Source organism: Sinocyclocheilus anshuiensis, unplaced genomic scaffold, assembly GCF_001515605.1.
Source record: "Sinocyclocheilus anshuiensis isolate Anshui unplaced genomic scaffold, SAMN03320099.WGS_v1.1 scaffold562, whole genome shotgun sequence".
Lineage (NCBI taxonomy): Eukaryota > Metazoa > Chordata > Actinopteri > Cypriniformes > Cyprinidae > Sinocyclocheilus > Sinocyclocheilus anshuiensis.
Genome location: NW_015544158.1, coordinates 1033239 through 1050843, shown reverse-complemented (window position 1 = coordinate 1050843; position 17605 = coordinate 1033239). Strand labels below are relative to the sequence as shown.

The window sequence follows — 17605 nt, the reverse complement described above, 5'->3', positions numbered from 1 at the left end:
GAGTATTTGAGGTCAGACACCCGGCTTTGACTCAGACTGTTCAACCTCAGCTTCAGTGAGAAGCATATTTTAGCATCTTTTTATCCAAGATGCAAGCGACAAATGTTACACAAAACAAACTTTTAAGTATTTCAATTGAACAAGAGTAGGTATAAACTTAAAATGCAATATTAATATAGATACAGTAAATCTTAATAATGTATAACCTAAACTTAATATGAATATTAAAATATGCAAAAATACCTACTACATTTAGAATAAGTAGCTGTGCATGAGTGATTGTCTACATTTTCAGTTATTTTACTTGATAGTGAGATACTCTCTGATAAGATTGTTTTGTTTTGGCCGGTTCTGGAAAGCTTTGATTAAAGACTTGGGATATGCAACGTTTGAAGTGGATCAAAAAAGTTAATCAAAGTTGTCCTAAGACAAGAACACATTTTGTTTTTAGGTTTTAGGGCAACTTTGATGAAAGGTTTTAATCCACTTCAAATGTTGACTACTATAGTGTAGGGTTGTATAGACATTTTTGAAGTTTGATAGCTCTTATATAGGCCTACTGTATACTTTCATTGTAGGGAAAGGACCTGCATGGACTTTGTTCATAGTATATCTTGTAGTGCTCCCCAGAAGAAGGAAAATTACATTAAATTGAGTAAATAATGATAGAATATTGGTTGTAATAGTTCTTTCAAGAGATTGTTAAAAAAAAAAAAAAAAAAAAAAGAGCGAGAGATGAAGTCCAGCTACTATGTCGGCCACAGGAGGGCGTAATTGCTACGTAAGTGTGCAACATGGAAACTCAGCTCAAACAGCAACAGCACCTACAGTGGGTATAGAAAAGAATCACCCCCCCCTTTAAAAGAATCACATTTTGTTGCTTTGCATCCTGAAATGAAGACAGACACCGTTTTTGTTTTATCCAGCTGTATTTACTCATTGCAACTTATACAATTCAAGTGAAAGATATAACACCAACATGTCAAAAAAAAAAAACAATCACAGGATCACACCCTTGTGTCAGTATTTTGTTGAATCACCTTTTGGTTTAATTACAGCTTTTAGTCTGTTGGGATATGTCTCTGACTCTACTAACTTTGCACATCTAGACTTTGCAATATTTGCCCACTCTTCTTTGCAGAACTGCTCAAGTTCAGTTAAATTTGATGGTGACCGTTTGTGGACTGCAGTCTTCAAGTCAGAATCACTGAGTTGGAAAAAGGATCATCCCTCATAAATATGACTTGTAAACTCAGTCAGGTGTAGCTAATCACCTTGTCGATGGCACAAAAAGCCATCTGACTGTAATTTCAACTGTGATCAGTTGTAGTCATTTTGATTAGCTCAGCATTAAAAAAGCTTTCTTGGAGCATTTCAGTCCTTGGTAGTGTAACTGAAGCAAGCAATCAGCTATGGGTGGTAAGGCACTGTCAAAGGATTTTTATCAATGCCTAGAAGCACAGTGAAGTCCATTATTATTATTATTATTAAGTGGATGGTATTTGGTACAACACAGACCCTCCCTGGATCAGGACGTCACTCCAAACTGGATGATAGAGCCAGGAGGAAACTGGTCAGAGAGACTACCAAGAGGCCTACAGCAACTCTGAAGCAGCTGCAGGAATTTATGACAAAGAGTGGTCATTGTGTGCATGTGACAACAATATAAAGTTATAAAATAAAGTGACGTGACATGTGGCCAAGTATGGTGACCCATACTTGGAATTAGTGCTCTGCATTTATCCCATCCAAAGTGCACACACACAGCATTCTCAAATGTGGCTTGTATGGGAGGGTTGCAAGAAAATGGTCACTCCTCAAGAAAGGCCACATGCAGTCACGACTGAGCTTTGCCAAAACACACCAGGCAGATGAGATTAAAATTTAATTATTTTGCCTCAACACCAAATGATATGTCTGGCGGAAATCCAATACAGCTCACCATCCAAATAACAGCATTCCTACAGTAAAGCATGGAGGTTCTGATATCCTGTTATGTGGTTGTTTCTCTGCAGCAGGGACTGGAGCACTTGTCAGGATAGAAGGAAAAATAGATGAGGCAAAATACCATCAAATTCTTGAGGAAAATCTGCTGCCCTCTGCCAGAAAGTTGTTGGGGAAGGTACACCACCTTCCCATTGACATGACAATGACCCAAAGCACACAGCAATATTGAGCACACAGTGACTGAAGGAGAAAAAAGTAAATGTCCTTGCATGGCCTAGTCAAAGCCCAGACTTAAACCCCTTTGAAAATCTGTGGAATGACTTGAAGACTGCAGTCCACAAACGGTCACCATCAAATTTAACTGAACTTGAGCAGTTCTGCAAAGAAGAGTGGGCAAATATCGCAAAGTTAGTAGAGACAGAGACACAGCCCAACAGACTAAATAAAGTCTGTAATTAAACCAAAAGGTGATTCAACAAAATACTGACACAAGGGGGTGATTCTGTTTTTTTATTTTTATGTATTTATTTTTTTCTGACATGTTGGTGTTATATTCAGTACTGAAAAATTGCAGCTGATATTCTAATAAAGTGAGAGGACAGAATACTACACTGCCTCATATTGGTATCTTATGAGAGATCAAAAGGATATTGCAGTCATGTGTGGATTCAGTGATCACAATGGCTTTATCTTTTATTCCCAAATCAAGGCATCTCTGTTACATTTCTGGGAGAAAATAACTTGCCTTTTTGTTTTTTAGTTAAACATCATCTTCACTCAAGTGCACATCAAAGAAAAAGGAAGTGTCACACTTTTGGGCAAAAATTGGGACTGGCATCAATTAACAGTAATCATGTGAAATACTTATCCCCATTCTGTTTGAATCACTTGTCGGCTTTGCTTGAATTATCACTTGTTTGAGAGGGGATAAAGATGCACACATGTACAACACCTGGAACGTTCTGTTAGAATTAACAGAAGGTCAGAGAACAACGTGATCAACGCAGCCGATCGTGTGGGGAAATGTCTTGGGGCAGCCATAAAAATTACAGAGAACTCAACTGACAGCTATTATGTGCACTGTCTGTCATGCTGTCAAATTAGCCATTAAGTTAATTATAGCCCCACTGAAAGTCACATTGTATCGAGGAGCCAAAGTATGTGTAATAAGACAGCTAGCACAAGGCAGCCATGTCAGTCTTTAAAAACAAAAAGGCACTGTTTATTAGATTCAAGTGCAGAGCCCAAAGAGCTGTCAGGTTTGTAGTGGAGTAAAAACCTGTCCAGCAAGCAAACTGTCATAATTTCCCAGCGGTACAGTTTCAGCAATTTGTAGAGGGTGAATTTATTTCCACAGACAAGAGAAATTTGAGGAACAATACATTTTCTTTACTTTTTTTTTATAATATAGTACTCGTCAATTACTGTACAATTCCACAATGCAAACATCATAGTTATCATAACTGTACATGATTAGCTTGACAACCTGCTGCTATTATGTGTCATGAGCCATTGTGAGACTTTGATGATGAAATAAACAGACTTAACGCTGACATTTTCCACATACAGTCTGGCATGGTAGATTGCTGTGAACCCCACTGTAAAAAAAAACTAGGTTTACAAAGTCTAAAACTGGCAATATGATCATTACAAGAGTATTTTTCATTGTTTAAATATTAAGCTGGTATAATGAAGCAAAAATGTATGCTGGAACATGTGAGCAATTCCAAAGACCATAAAGGGACAGTGCACCCCAAAATTTTGTCATGTGATTCCAAACCAGACTTTAGGGGGGTGAAATGTCCATTTCTATTCTAGACATAAGTCAAACTTATGTAGTTCACCACTTGAATTGTCTATGCAAACATTTCTGTCCTGGTCTGTGTATCAAGTCTCTCAGATATTGTAAAACATAGTCCGCCAAAGTGACTCCCCCTCAGCTTCATCAAATGTCCTTCAAGATTTACGATTTTGTTGTCGGTATCCGCTATTTTACACACGCAGTGATCAAAACAATGGAATGCAATAAAAGTAAATTGACTGGCTGAGCACATGCGCAGGTGCAACGGGTGAGCCGACATCTGGAAATCCGAGTGCATGTGCTGCTTTACACGAGATGTGATTCTTCTTGAAGTCTTGATGGGTTGTTGGCAACATTGTGGCAGTGCTAATGAACCGTAAAATGGTTGCTCTGAATCATCAACAATAAAGTGTACCTTCAACCTTTTTTAATGTGTTTCAGCCAGAGGGTCTTTCTCCATGACAAATGTATTCAGCTGCACTCCTCACAGCTGCACGCAAGGATGTAACGGTAAGTAGCGGTTATTCGTGTCCCGCCTGAGCATCGCAGACGCACCGCCTTCAGTTTGGAGGTATGTGGACGGCAGCAGAAACACGTGCTTTTGAAAGGCTGCTTCAGGACGGAGCTGAAAGAGATCAGTGGGTCTGAGCGGGACGTGTGGCTGCAGTGACCCTCACATCGAGCCAGGAGAACCATCTGTAGAGCAAAAACGGTTCATTAGTTACATGTTTGAGTAAAATAACTAATAGCTGTCTGTTTATCCATCCGTCTATCGACACAGAGCCTTTTTACAGTATGTGTGAAACAGCCCAATTTGTTTTTTATTTATTTTTTGAAGAAATTAATCTATAATCAGTCTCCATTTTTATGAATTTTTACAAGGCATGTGACAATGCGATACGTGCAACAAACGTCTTCCCAAATTCGTAATGAGAATCATTTGTCAACAAAAAGAAGCACTGAGGTCTTCCTGCGGGTTTCTGCCAAAATAAAAGTTGAGAAAAAGCAAGAACTCCATCAACATTAATAAATGTTATTGTAATTTTACTGTTGTTCTGTAAAAGAAAAAATAAAATAATAATGACAACAGCTCTATTAATACATTTATTGTAACATTTACACAGTGTTCAGACTAGGATCTATAATATTTTCTAATGTTTTAAAATAAGTCTTTTCTGCTCATCAAGGCTGCATTTATTTGTACAGTAAAAAATACATGCCTGATTTAAGAAGGGGGTCTAAAAAATGGCCAAAAAATATTATTTTACTAACTTATTAATTTTAAGTTGAGTTGTGTTTTATTGGTATAATGTCTGCTAGAATGTTAAAACATTTTCAGTGTTAAGTAAATATTTTTAAATTGTTGTTTTGTAAATGATTTTTTCTTTGAAAAGCAAGACAAAACAGTAAAAAGCAAATTTTGGCTATTTAATTTATGCAATGGTGAAAAAACTGGCAAAATGGGGGGGGGTTTACATGGGAACGTGAAAAACCGTGTTCGGTATTCGGCCTTCGGCCCAGTGTTTAATTTTGTTCGGCTTTGGCTTCGGCCAAGAATTTTCATTTCGGTGCATCCTTATTAGCTATTATAAAGCAAGAGTTCTGTGCCATCCCTAATTTGAACCCGGTGTCAGGACTAAGATAAACTTCCTGAGAAAGTTGGAGTGTTGAACAAAGAACGCTTGTGTACTCTCTCACTTTGACCTTGCACCTGCATGTTGATGGGAGTGTGGTTGATCTCTCCCAGACCTGGATGCTCAAGCTACTTGACTCCCCCAAATACCTCAATCACACAAATTTTGTGCTTTGTGAGGATTGTTGTGTGACAGATGAAAGGCTTTGCACTTTGTGGGACCGATTTATGGGGTTAGTGATCCACCTGGCTACATCGCTGAGGTTCACTGGCTGATGAAGAGAGATTCACTCATCAAAATCTCCCTTTGAAAAGCTCTGGTCTATATAAGAGTTCTCTCATAATTAAAGGTTAATGAGTGATGCTCATCTGCAATGATAGACACAAACGTGACCCAGTTCAATGGTCTACTGATTTCGGAGGTGCTGGCCAGACCACGGGCTGCCACATTCCTGAACACTCCGTAAATGGACTCCTATGTCTTGTCATATTTCAGCTGCATAGTGTTAGCGGAGTGTCAACCCCATTATAAGGAACGCTAGCCTGACTGAAGCCAAAAAGCACCCGATATGCATCACTCATGGTCCGACGTCCATGAATGAAGTAGCATTTGCTTGCTGCTTTTAGCTGATGTCATTATTTAATGTCACCTGAAACTGCAGGCATACAGCCATGTTCGTAAAACAATCAGTGGAGAGATGTGGGGGATTTCAGAGGGAGGTGCAGTGGAGGTGTGTGGCCAATGGAAGATGGATATCCAAGGAAACATGGCAAGGTGACAAAAGCTGGGCAGCAGATGTAAGCTCTTCTTCCCCTCTATATTTATCTCAGAGTGACTGCGCAGGTGGATCCTATTGTGTAGCACTGCTGAAATTTGCATGGAAGCAACAGCCATCCGCATAACTAATGCAATGTGTAATAAGCTTCTTTAAAGGTGACCAAGTTGAGCTTAATCCATTGTGCTGCTTTTAGACAGTGTGTCTGCATACTTGCCTGTCAATCAGAAACAATTTTTTTGAGACGGGAAATTTTAAGTGGATGTTCATTGCATAATACAAATTGTTTTACCATTTATTTCCAGAGTGAAAACATATTTCAGATTGTCTATAATGTCTATTTTGCATAAAAATATGAATTTTTAAAAATGAACATCTAGGCCAAAACTAAGCTTTTAAATATTCTGTGGATGAAGTAATCTTCCGTAAAAGCTTTTCTTCCGTGAAACTGTTAAGATTTCTGGGACTTTTTACTATTCATATCACTCCGCTTGTCCATGTTTGCGCATTTCAGACAGACTCAGCCTTCATTCTGTGCATTAGTCGGTGAGGATTCTTTCAGAAGGTTACATTAAGCAATTGTCTTTATGAGTGTGTCACTGAATCGATTTGTTTTCACATTGCTGATTCATTCAGGAACCCCACTACTGTGTATTGTTTGGAACGTGACAATATTCCGTTGTGGTTTTGTTTGGAAATATTAACTTCTTGGTTACTGAACTGTTGTATAAGAACTGTTTCATAAGAGTCACTTGTTTGTCAGTGGTACTACACTGGTTGCACTAAATGTTTTTAATTCACTAAAAAGAACCGGCTTATAAGAGTCATTTGTTCTTCAATCTGACTACACTGGTTGCGCTGAATGTTTGTGATTTACTAAAAGGGACATCTGTTAATGAATCATACTCATCAGATGTATAATACCGCCTGTAGTCCGCAAGGACAATTTAATAAAAAGACATGCTTTTTGTGCAACTATTTTGTGGTACCATGCATATGTGGTATCTTATTTAAATTCGGACTGCAGCTCACATAAAACATGCTAGTGGTGGGTCCTTCTTGAACATCTGTTCATTGCATTTGTCAAATGAATGAAAGACTAAGGACTTTGGAGGTTATTTGTCTTGTAATGTGTCTTTGGCTGCATTATAATATTTTCCCTAATTCAGAATCAAAACATTGCATGTTGGTATGATTGCTTGTTCTGCGAAGTTGCCTGCTTAAATATTTTATCATGAAATATAACCTTTTATCAATGAACAAAATGATTTGAATAAAGATTAGCACATTTTGCTGAATGAGATTCAAAGATCATGGTAAACTGATGAGAATGATCCATTCATTTCCATCATTAATGACTGAGCAAAGTGCGGTACTGAAAACTGTGCAGGCAACATAAAGGATAGTTCTTGGGATTTGAAGAATCTATATACAGATCTTTCAAATGAAAATTACAATTAATTGGAATATCAGTACATTTACCATACCCTATTCACTAATCACTTTTCTGGAAGCAACAGTAAAAAAAAAAATCATGTACGCAAAATCGGACATAATTACTTTAGAAAGACACAGTCGCCTCATTTAGATCCGTTAATGAATGTTTAACTGACCACTTTTTTTTTAATCTCTGCTTTTGGATTATCAAGGTTGTTTGTCTCATAATTAGAAAATACAGTGTGTGTAATGATTGCAGAATGAAGATTTTCAGCTCCAGCACAGGCGGCTGACTAGCTCATCATCATTTTGATGCCCAGCCCATTTTGACAGCCCAGCTGGGTTGGTAAGAACGAGAGCCTGAGAATCTTAATTCACGATATGCAGATCATGAGAGACTGCCCTTCTGAGTGGTACAGGTGAATCAGAGCATCTGGAACTCATCCCAGAGTGTTTATTATAGATGGCTTTATTTTGGGGGGATGTATCTCAGGCACTCTATTCTTTCGATAACCAAAAAAAAATTTTTGTCAAGGCACGGCACTGTGTGGAGCCCTGGAACTGTGCCATCTCCCAGACATTTTATGCATCCCATGAGTGCTTATTTCTGGCGAGGCTTTGGGCCGCCCAGGCAGGCTGTTTGCAGTGTTCCTTGCCAAAGTGTCAAAGTAACTAAAGGTAGAGGTCATTAGACAAGCCAGCCATGCTATCTGATTCAATAAACAAAAACAAGGTTTCTTCTCAGCCTTGGGTACTAATTATGAGCAACATCCCCAGGGTCAGTATTTAAATGTAAAACCTTTAAACATCAGGAGACTTGATTTGTTTTTAAGCAGCTTGTTAGCAGGAAAGTTGTGGGTGTAGAGAGTGTATTGTCTTACAAGTAGATCTGACCTCCCTGACCATTTTTGTAATTTAGTAAGAATCATGGGAGCTCGATTTTGTGTGCCTTTCACTTGGATGCTAATAAGACTTTTTTTTTAATTAATTTTTTTTTTTTTAATAAGACCACAAGAACTCCTCCACACTGACATGCGACAAAATAAAAAATTGTGTGACAGTAATTTAAAATCAAGTTGCCATTGTTGAGGTATGGGAAATATCTGTATTTTAGTATTTCAATATCAGTTCAACTTCTAAAAATTTGTTAAAATTTTTTTTTTTATCTAATATTTAGATTTTATTTTATTTCAATTTATTTCAATTACCAATCTTAGTTAATAATAACAACACTGTACAGCACAACACTACACACAACAAACAGAGAAAGATGTAGTTCGTGAACAAATTACTCTCATGTCTCAGATTCTTTTTAATGAGTCAGCCATTCATTTTAATAAGTCAGAAAGATTTGCAGCCACTATCTCGCTTGTATGTTAGCAGTTTGAATCAGGTTTGCTCAGTCAATTGATTATTTAGATCCGTTTTTGAGTTCGCAAATTACTCCCTCACTGAACTGCGAATCATTGTTCAGATTCTAAAGGAACCGGAAACTCTTACTGCGATGTGTATTTTTTGGTTTGCGAGACTACAGTGGTATATTTACTGGCTGGATGTTAATATTACAATATATGTAAATAAAGATATATATACACAGAGATATGTAAAAGCATGTAATGGTGTTCTAAAACACAAATATTTTACAAAACATAGTTATTGTTTCAATTATGTGATCAAAACTTCCTTGGACTGACATGTGGGAACAAACAGGCAGAAATAATTTGACATTTAAAACAACAACAACAACAATTTTATGGATATTTAACATTTATATAGCACAAATGCAGTCAGGATCACTAGAGTGAGAGCATCAACATTTTGTCTTCTTACCTTTGAATTACACTTGTAGATAGGATGTGTAATGGTCTCAACAAAATGATGCCTCATACACCTGTCAGGATCATTGTCCCCTAAATGTTCACTCTCTGCTTTGCAGGTTACACCGTGCAGGATTGTCAGCAGAGGACATGTGACCAGAAGAAGTAGAATCCCAGGCTGGCTCAGAGTGACCGAGTTCCTCATTTTGTCCACAATTTCCACAGGTAACACAAAAGAAAGCTTGACCGTCTCCTACAGAAGACAACAAAGAATTCTCCACTGTATTTCTGATGCCACATATATGAACCAAAACGTGTAATGAGCGTTCTCTTTAAACTCAGCCATCCCCTTGAGTGGTCTGGATGTATCTGTGGGTAAAGAAAGGAACCACGGTTAGTCCAGGATGAAAGTTGCAGAAAAGACACCCACCTGAGAGTGCGATATCAGGTAATGTTTCGCATGTTACACCCAGTTAGCGGAGCTGTTTAAAGGGTTAGTTCACCCAAAAATAAAAATTCTGTCATTAATTTAGTAATTTTTTTGACTTATTTCGGTTAGTTGCCTAAGTAACATTTCTAATTTTAAAACTGATTTTATTTCAATAACCAATAATTATTTTAATAGTTGCTAACTGAATCAAAGATTCATTGAAAATATCTTACTCAAAAGAATAATTTAATCATGAATAATTTTCATGAATGCACCATTGAGAGATAGGACAGATTTCAAGATTTTCGTCCATTTGTGGCGTTTATTTGTGATTGATTTATCTCCTTCCCTAATACAATTTCTCATTTTGATTTGTATTTTATTGTATTCTATTTTACTCTTATGAAATCATACAGCACTTTGGTACACTCTGTAGTTTTTAAAGGGTTAGTTCACCCAAAAATGAAAATTCTGTCAGTAATTACTCACCCTCGTGTTGTTCGAAACCCGTAAGACCTTCGTTCATCTTCGGAACACAATTTAAGATATTTTTGATTAAATCTGAGGGCTCTCTGACCCTCCCATAGACAGCAAGGTAACTACCACGTTCAAGGTCCAGAAAAGTACCAAGATGATCGACAAAGTAGTCCGTGTGACATTAGTGGTTCAACTGTAAAGTTACAAAGCTACGAGAATACTTTTTTGCGCAAAGAAAACGAAAATAACGACTTCATTCCACATTTTCGTCTCTACTGCGTCACACGACAGTATCATGACGCGAGCGTGACGCGAGGAGCAACACGAGGGTGAGTAATTAATGACAGAATTTTCATTTTTGGGTGAACTAACCCTTTAAGTTGTTAGTGGAGGGACTGGGCAGGTAAGGCAAGGTGTAAAGTAAGGGAGAGTGGGAGTTTGTCTGCGTGAGAACCCGGCAGTGACAGATGACCAGAGACAGACGTCTGTTGTGCCTTTGCCAGCTGGTTAAGGTGATTGCTGCCATGTCTCCAGCCAGGAATAAGTGGGCTGTGATGTATGAGGAGTTCTGGCAGACCGCTGTAGTGTTATTCTAACAATCCCAACACTGAAAAAACATGGTGTTTTTATTACACAGCGAAGAAACCTAATATATTAATAAACAGCCTGGAGTGAATTTCCCCAGAAATGAATTTTTCATAAAAGAAATAAGTCTCCACGCTACTTTTTCATGAGCTTAGTGCTTTACAGTCCTCATGACAATGTTTCGTGCGCGGCACTTAAATTCACTGAGCCACAACTGCTAAAATGTTTGGTGTAATGAGGGGGAGAAAGAGTAGCAGAGCCCTGAGAGTAATCGACTCTGCAAACCTGGATCAGACAGAGAGGAAATTATCATTCACTAAAATAATGCCTTGCATTATGTCTAAACTTCTTTCCAATTTTATTTAGAAACCCGCAATTGCTCCGAAATCGCAAACACATCAAGCTAATTTAAAGCTTTCTCCTTATGTTTTTCTTACCGGAGCGACTCATTTAACTTTAGCATTCCTCGCTTAAGGATTTTAGGTATCAATTTGCCTATTTAAATAAATAGTCCCTGAAATGTTTAACTGCACCGGAGAGCATGTGTTGCTGGGTTTACAAAAGCACATATCACAGTCTGTTCTTAACTCAGATACTTTCAATACAGGACGCTCTTGCTTAGTCTTTTATTTAATATTGGGCATAGCAGCCGCCATCTTCATCATCATCATCGTGCCCAGACAAGACTGTTGACATTCAAACCTGGTTGAGGGCGTCTGCCGCACTGATCTGTAATGGGCATTAACAATGCAGTGTAGACACCCCAGCTAAAAAGACAACTACAGATCCAATTTAGTTCATAAACAATGAGATGGTGACCTCATTGCGCAACCATGGCAGCTTCATTGGTTAAAAACTTCTAGTGCTGTTAGGACAGTTGTGGGTGTGTTGCTTGCCAGATTTCAATGTAAGGTAATGTTGACCACCACAGTGTCCACATCTGCTTCAGCCTGTAGATTTATAAAGCCCAGTGTGTCTACAAACAACTGAAGGACTTACAATCCCCTCCATCTGAGACAAGGTCCACCACATCTGTCCACTTCTGACCAGAGGAATCGTTTCCCTCTCTGGCTTTGTATTTCCCTATTCGCTTTGTAAACTTACATTTTTGAGTTTAGGGAAATTAACTTTGACATGCTGGAATCTGACCATAACAACTATCTGATGAAAGCAGTACTCTAATGTTTCCTTTAATTAGCTCTCGGAGTACAATCGGAGACAGAGACAAGAACTTGTTTTTCTCAGTATGGACATTTTCGGAGATGTCTAAACCAAAGTGTTTAACCTGAATATTTTTGGCCCTGCAGTATGATTCATTGTTCAAATTTCTAAAAATGTAAATTCTATCATCATTTACCAAAGAAAGTTCACTTGGTAGCAATATTTGCAAAGACTTCGGGCAGCTATTTCAGGCATGCAAGACCAACTCCTATCTACTTAAATTGGGGAAATACCGAAATCTCAAAAACACATAATTTAATAACATATTTTAAATCTGCAACAAAATCTGACATGATGTTGTTTTCATTATGCTGTCTCATTATGTTACTTTTTACATCCAAATGACTTTTTTAAAAAAGTGTATATTTGAGGTTGGTCCAGCCAGTGTGCATTTATAGTCCTAAGCGTGAGCCTCTGACTGTTTCTATGGTAACTGGAGCTTCTAACAGTGGTTGCAGTGACACACTGGCTTTACCAATTAGCGATTGGCCCTTTTATTTAGAAGGCGGGACTTATTCTGACATATTTCGTGTTGCAGTTTCTTCCATGTTTCTTCCAATATCTTCTTTTGTGTCCCACAGAAGAAACAAAGTCATTGGAGTGACATGAGGGTGAGTAAAAGTGAACTATCCCTACAATATTTCCAAGTTGCAAGATGCAAAACAGGGTATTTTTCATATTCACTAACTGCCAAATTTTATCCCACAGAAAAAAAAAAACAATAAATAAATTTAAGAGGAAGGCAGGAGCCAGGACCGGGTGAGACATGCCAGAACCTCACTGCACTGAACTCCCAGGCCCAGACTGCTCGCCTAGGGACCCCGTCTTAACCGGGAGTCCTGTCAGCAGCTATAACGCCACTTAGGGAGCGGATCCCTGGAATGAACTGTCCCTAGGCGTGGCACTGGTGGTTGTGGAAATAGAGTATGGATCTTTTAATCATGGCTGATCCTCTCAGGCCGTGGTGAGGGGCCTCGCCGTCTGCACCATTAGGACTGTGAAATTCCTGACATTCAAAAGCAGCCACAGGTTAGGGCCGTATGGCAAGAGTCATTGCACAGTGCGCTGCTTCTCACCTCACCCAGGCCTCTGTGTTGTGACACTGTTAAAACCATAGTGTCTATTTGATTTAGAGAGGTTAAAACATGGGAACATCATAAGCTTTTCATGTCAGGGCATTTTCACATGGTGGTTTATCATTGCAGACACTGAAAGAACTCAGGGCATCATGAGTAGGCTCTTGATATCTCAGTCTCTGTCTCCTGTTCTAACCTTTGCTGCTCTTTCTGCTTTAGATAAAGCACAGACTGTCATTTTAAGGAGGATTTTCTACTCAAAACCACCTAAGGGGTTGGATTATGTGGATTGCGACAATTGAATCCACATTATTAGTTATCCTCAACATTGCTGTGCAGAAATGGGCTTATTTGAAGTTAGAACTCAATTTTTGAGGTAATCCATGTCAAAGTCGCCTAATGCCTTCAAACCAAACTATGCTGAGAAAATAATTGAATTGGAAGAACATTTAATCTGGATCATAACAATTGAGCAATAATGTTGTATAAAAGGAATAAGGATATTGGCGTAAACAAGATGTTAATCTTGAATAACTTAAATTTTAGACAATATTGGATGTTAGTTTGTGTCTTTTTGCGCAGTCAACAAAAATGAGTCATGTTCCAAATCAACATAGAATTCTGCATATGCTGTTGTAAAATCTGTTGTGCATTTTAGAGCAATACACAGTAGTCGTGTTCCTGAATGAATCAGTTTTTTGAATGAATCATTGGAGTACAGATTCACTGTCTCATTTATGAAGACACTAGCTCGGTTTGCATACTGTCTGAGTAGGTACTACATTTGAATTAAAACATGCTTTGCAACTGTTAAAAAAGTACATTCTATATTTGAAAGTGTGTAGTCAGTGGCATCACTAGGAATTCTGGGCCAGTTGCACAGGTGCAGTATGAATGAAATGCGAATATACTATATCTGCCTTGTTGTCTTTGTCATGTGGCTTACAGAGTTAGTTGCATGGCTTAACTGCCATCCATTCACACTGCCATTCACAACTCCACTACCATGGCCTCATGGGATAATAAAGTGTCCATTAGATGCGTACTTCAGAATCTTGGCGGAAGTAGTAGGTCATCCGGGTACTTTTTGCCTACTGTTTTATGAATACTGTCAGGGTTGCCAGGTTTTCACTAGAAAAAACGCCCAATCGCATTTAAAAATCGTGTTCCGGGGGGTAAAATACATGTTTTTTGGCGGGGTTCCCCTGCTAAAATTAGCATTCCAGGGGATAAATATCATGTTATTGGAGTCGCTTCAACCCGTGGACATGAAAAACAACGCGAAGCAACAATGTTAAAGTAGCCCAATTCCACGGGAAAACCGTGGACTTGGCAACACTGAATACTGTGGATTTAATTGTCGCATTGTCTCCACCTACTGGCTTAAGGCTGTAACATGTAGTAAGAGTCACAAAAAATCCTCACCACTTAACTGTTGTATAATATAAAGTATGGTTATACAAGAAAACTGAAGTGAATCACTTCATGTTCCCTACGACTCACTCAGAATTAATTTCACTGCTTGAGTACTTTAACAATGATATGAAAACTTCAAAAGGGCACTCTTGATGGGTCTGACAGCAGCTGAGTCCACAGTTGTTGAGTGAGGCGTGTGGTCGCCGAGTATTTGCCAACCAGCAGAATTGTCTTCTCAGTCACATTGACATGCCCAAACTCCTTCCTCCGGCGAAGGGGTTACGTCACTGTTTTCTGCTTGTTTAGCACCCTATTGTTTGGCCGGCTTTTAATAAACCGAAGGGCAGATTCCTGCCAGGATCACCCCACAGCCCTCCTCCCATGCCCATCTGCAACCCATGCAGCATGCCAGGGGCACTGCCACCACACGCCGACGCCAGTAACCCGCGTCTCCACAGCTAAAGCCCACACTAAATATATCCCCTGTGATAAAGATAAGACAAACACAGTGGATTTGAAAGTAGCTTGCTGCCAATAGCCAGGGCACCATATGAGCCAATGCTAAACCAATGTTAGCTTTACATTTAGCTTCTCAGAAAAGCACCGGTCTGATTGGAATACCAAAGGATGAAAGGGTCTGCGCACAGCAAATCCGTGGCGGGGTTTCCATTTAAATGAATTAGAGACCCTGTTATGTTGTCCTGTTAACCTTCCCACTTTAATATGACGTGCAAATTGACGGCTGTTGTCATGTTCTGAAAATACCTCAGGCTTTAATTTCTATGTAAAGAGCTTGCAGAGCTGTCAAGGACTATTACGTAGTTGTGATTATGAATGAGTTGCACACATATAGCGCTGGTTGATATTGCCTGCTTTTATATCTAACATCTGGAGGGAAGTGTGTTCTAGTTCACCTCTTCCTCAAGCTCCATAAACAATCCTCAGAATATCTATGATTTCTCATCTGGTGCGCTTAGCTAACGACCTCTGGCTTAGCATTAAATTGAGTATTCAGTCACTGTCTGTGCAAGACAAACAGCTGATGGCTTACCTTAGCAACCGACCTCCCACTGCACACATTATGTGAGGCTCGTCATATATAACATAGCCATTTTACTTCGTTATGAGTCATTTGGAGATACTATGCATCTGATCTTAATGTTATTAATATGCAGTCTCTCTTAAAATTTGACACTTGTATTGTGAGGTAAATCGATGACCATATTTAGCTTGTCAATTTTGGCAATGCATTATATTAAAAAAAAACTTTTAAGAATAAAGAAATCTAATAATAATAACAATGATAATAATATACTTACAAAAATATCTCATCGATATTTATATATTATTTATTTATATTTAGTATTTATTTAGTAAGGTATGAGTTGCCGAAACAAGACGACAGTAAAAAAACAAAAACAAATGTACAGCGATAACCTTGTAGCCTGTGAAAATTAACTCTGATGACCTGGTCACCTTTACAAAGCTGGTGGTCTTACCTTCTGCCTGGTGCCATTTAACCTGCAATATCCAATTCCAGCTGGTTCCTCTAGGACAGAAATTAATTTTTTAAAGCAACAATTGCCTTTAGATCTCTCCTTCTCCTTCATCCACTTGCTCTCTCCCCTCTCTCTGTTTCTCTTTTACTCTCTCTCACGCATGCCAATTGTGTGTGAGCTCTGACTCCTTCCCCTCCCACTCGGCTCCCCTCCCCTCCGCTTTGACATTCACACCCCCTTTTATTGAGGAATCACATGGAAAAGGGAAAGGGATGGATGATATACATCTTGGGATGGTTGTCAGATGTGGAACGTGACACAGCAGTCGTATATCACCTTAGGGACACACACATACTCGCCCACAGCTGCCACACTGACAAGCAAATGGGGATTCCAGCGAAATCAGAAGACTGACCAAAAGTCTGGCCCTCTTTTACGAGGTCCAGGTTATAAAACTGTTAGTGGAGTTTACTTAAAAACAATTGGTCTTCTGGGTTTCTTTGCTGTGTTCCATGAGACTTGTGAGGTGTAACTCTATTCAGCTGGAAGCGATTTTGAAGTATGTATGTAGTTATATGTTGTAGGATAATGGAAAAAATTTTGTTGTTTTTTTACCTCAAGAAAAACTACAAAGGAGGAATGACAATAGCTGTATTAAGTTCACATCTTTATATGCTAGCACGGGTTTTGAAATTCTTACAAAATACAAAGAAATTGCATTAAAATGCAAAGCACATAACTTCGTTCTTGGAATATAAAATAAAAAACAGATGTGCAATTATGAGTTCCCAATGAATGCATAATTACTATTTCACATCTCTGCCATGGAGAGAATCCAGCAAGCATTTCTGTTTTTCTCAGAGTTTGTCCTTCTGTGGCCAAAAATGTCCTTTAAACATCATGGTCGAGGAGGCAGTTAAAATTAAATTACTGCAAATATTGGCACTAGAGGGAGAAAAATGTGAGATATGGACTTCATCCGAAAACGAACTGAGGGTTTGTGGCTTGAAAATATCCGATTGTCAGATCTTACCAACTTTATCCAGCAGTTTCCATTATGCTATATCTGAAAAAAAAAAATTATAACTACTTAGTTTGAAGCTTCTTATGTACACACAGAAATGAAAAGGGCAAAGTGGCCTAACTAAACTGCAAATATTGACTAACATACAGTTTAACAAAATAAATGCAGCACAAACCATGATCAGATGGCACACACAAATCATCATGCCAAGTTAGAAACCCCTTGAGAAATAAAGTCTGTGCTAAAAGCTCAGGAGGTCAAAAGTTTACTCAACATAAATGACCTGCAAGGCCTAGTGTGACCTCACAAATGTTCTCACCTTCTATCTCTCGACCCCTTGACAGCACCATAATTAACAACCAGCAACTCCTGTTCACACACTGCAAATCTGAATTGAAGTAGATTAGCGCAATGCTAATCCAAAGTGGGCTGATCATGACAACAGGGTTATGTTACACGGCCACTA

The 17605-nt window shown here is 38.7% G+C and overlaps 1 protein-coding gene across 1 annotated transcript; it reads right to left on the bottom strand.

Moving 5' to 3' along the window:
* Nucleotides 1-3291: 3291 nt before the first annotated feature.
* LOC107695497 (norrin-like) lies at nt 3292-16237 on the bottom strand. The gene is made up of 3 exons (XM_016495431.1): nt 16116-16237; nt 9425-9780; nt 3292-4444 (listed from the first exon to the last, which is right to left on the bottom strand). Exons 2-3 carry the CDS (start codon nt 9614-9616, stop codon nt 4220-4222), a joined length of 417 nt encoding a protein of 138 aa, XP_016350917.1. The 5' UTR covers nt 9617-9780; nt 16116-16237; the 3' UTR covers nt 3292-4219.
* Nucleotides 16238-17605: the final 1368 nt, after the last annotated feature.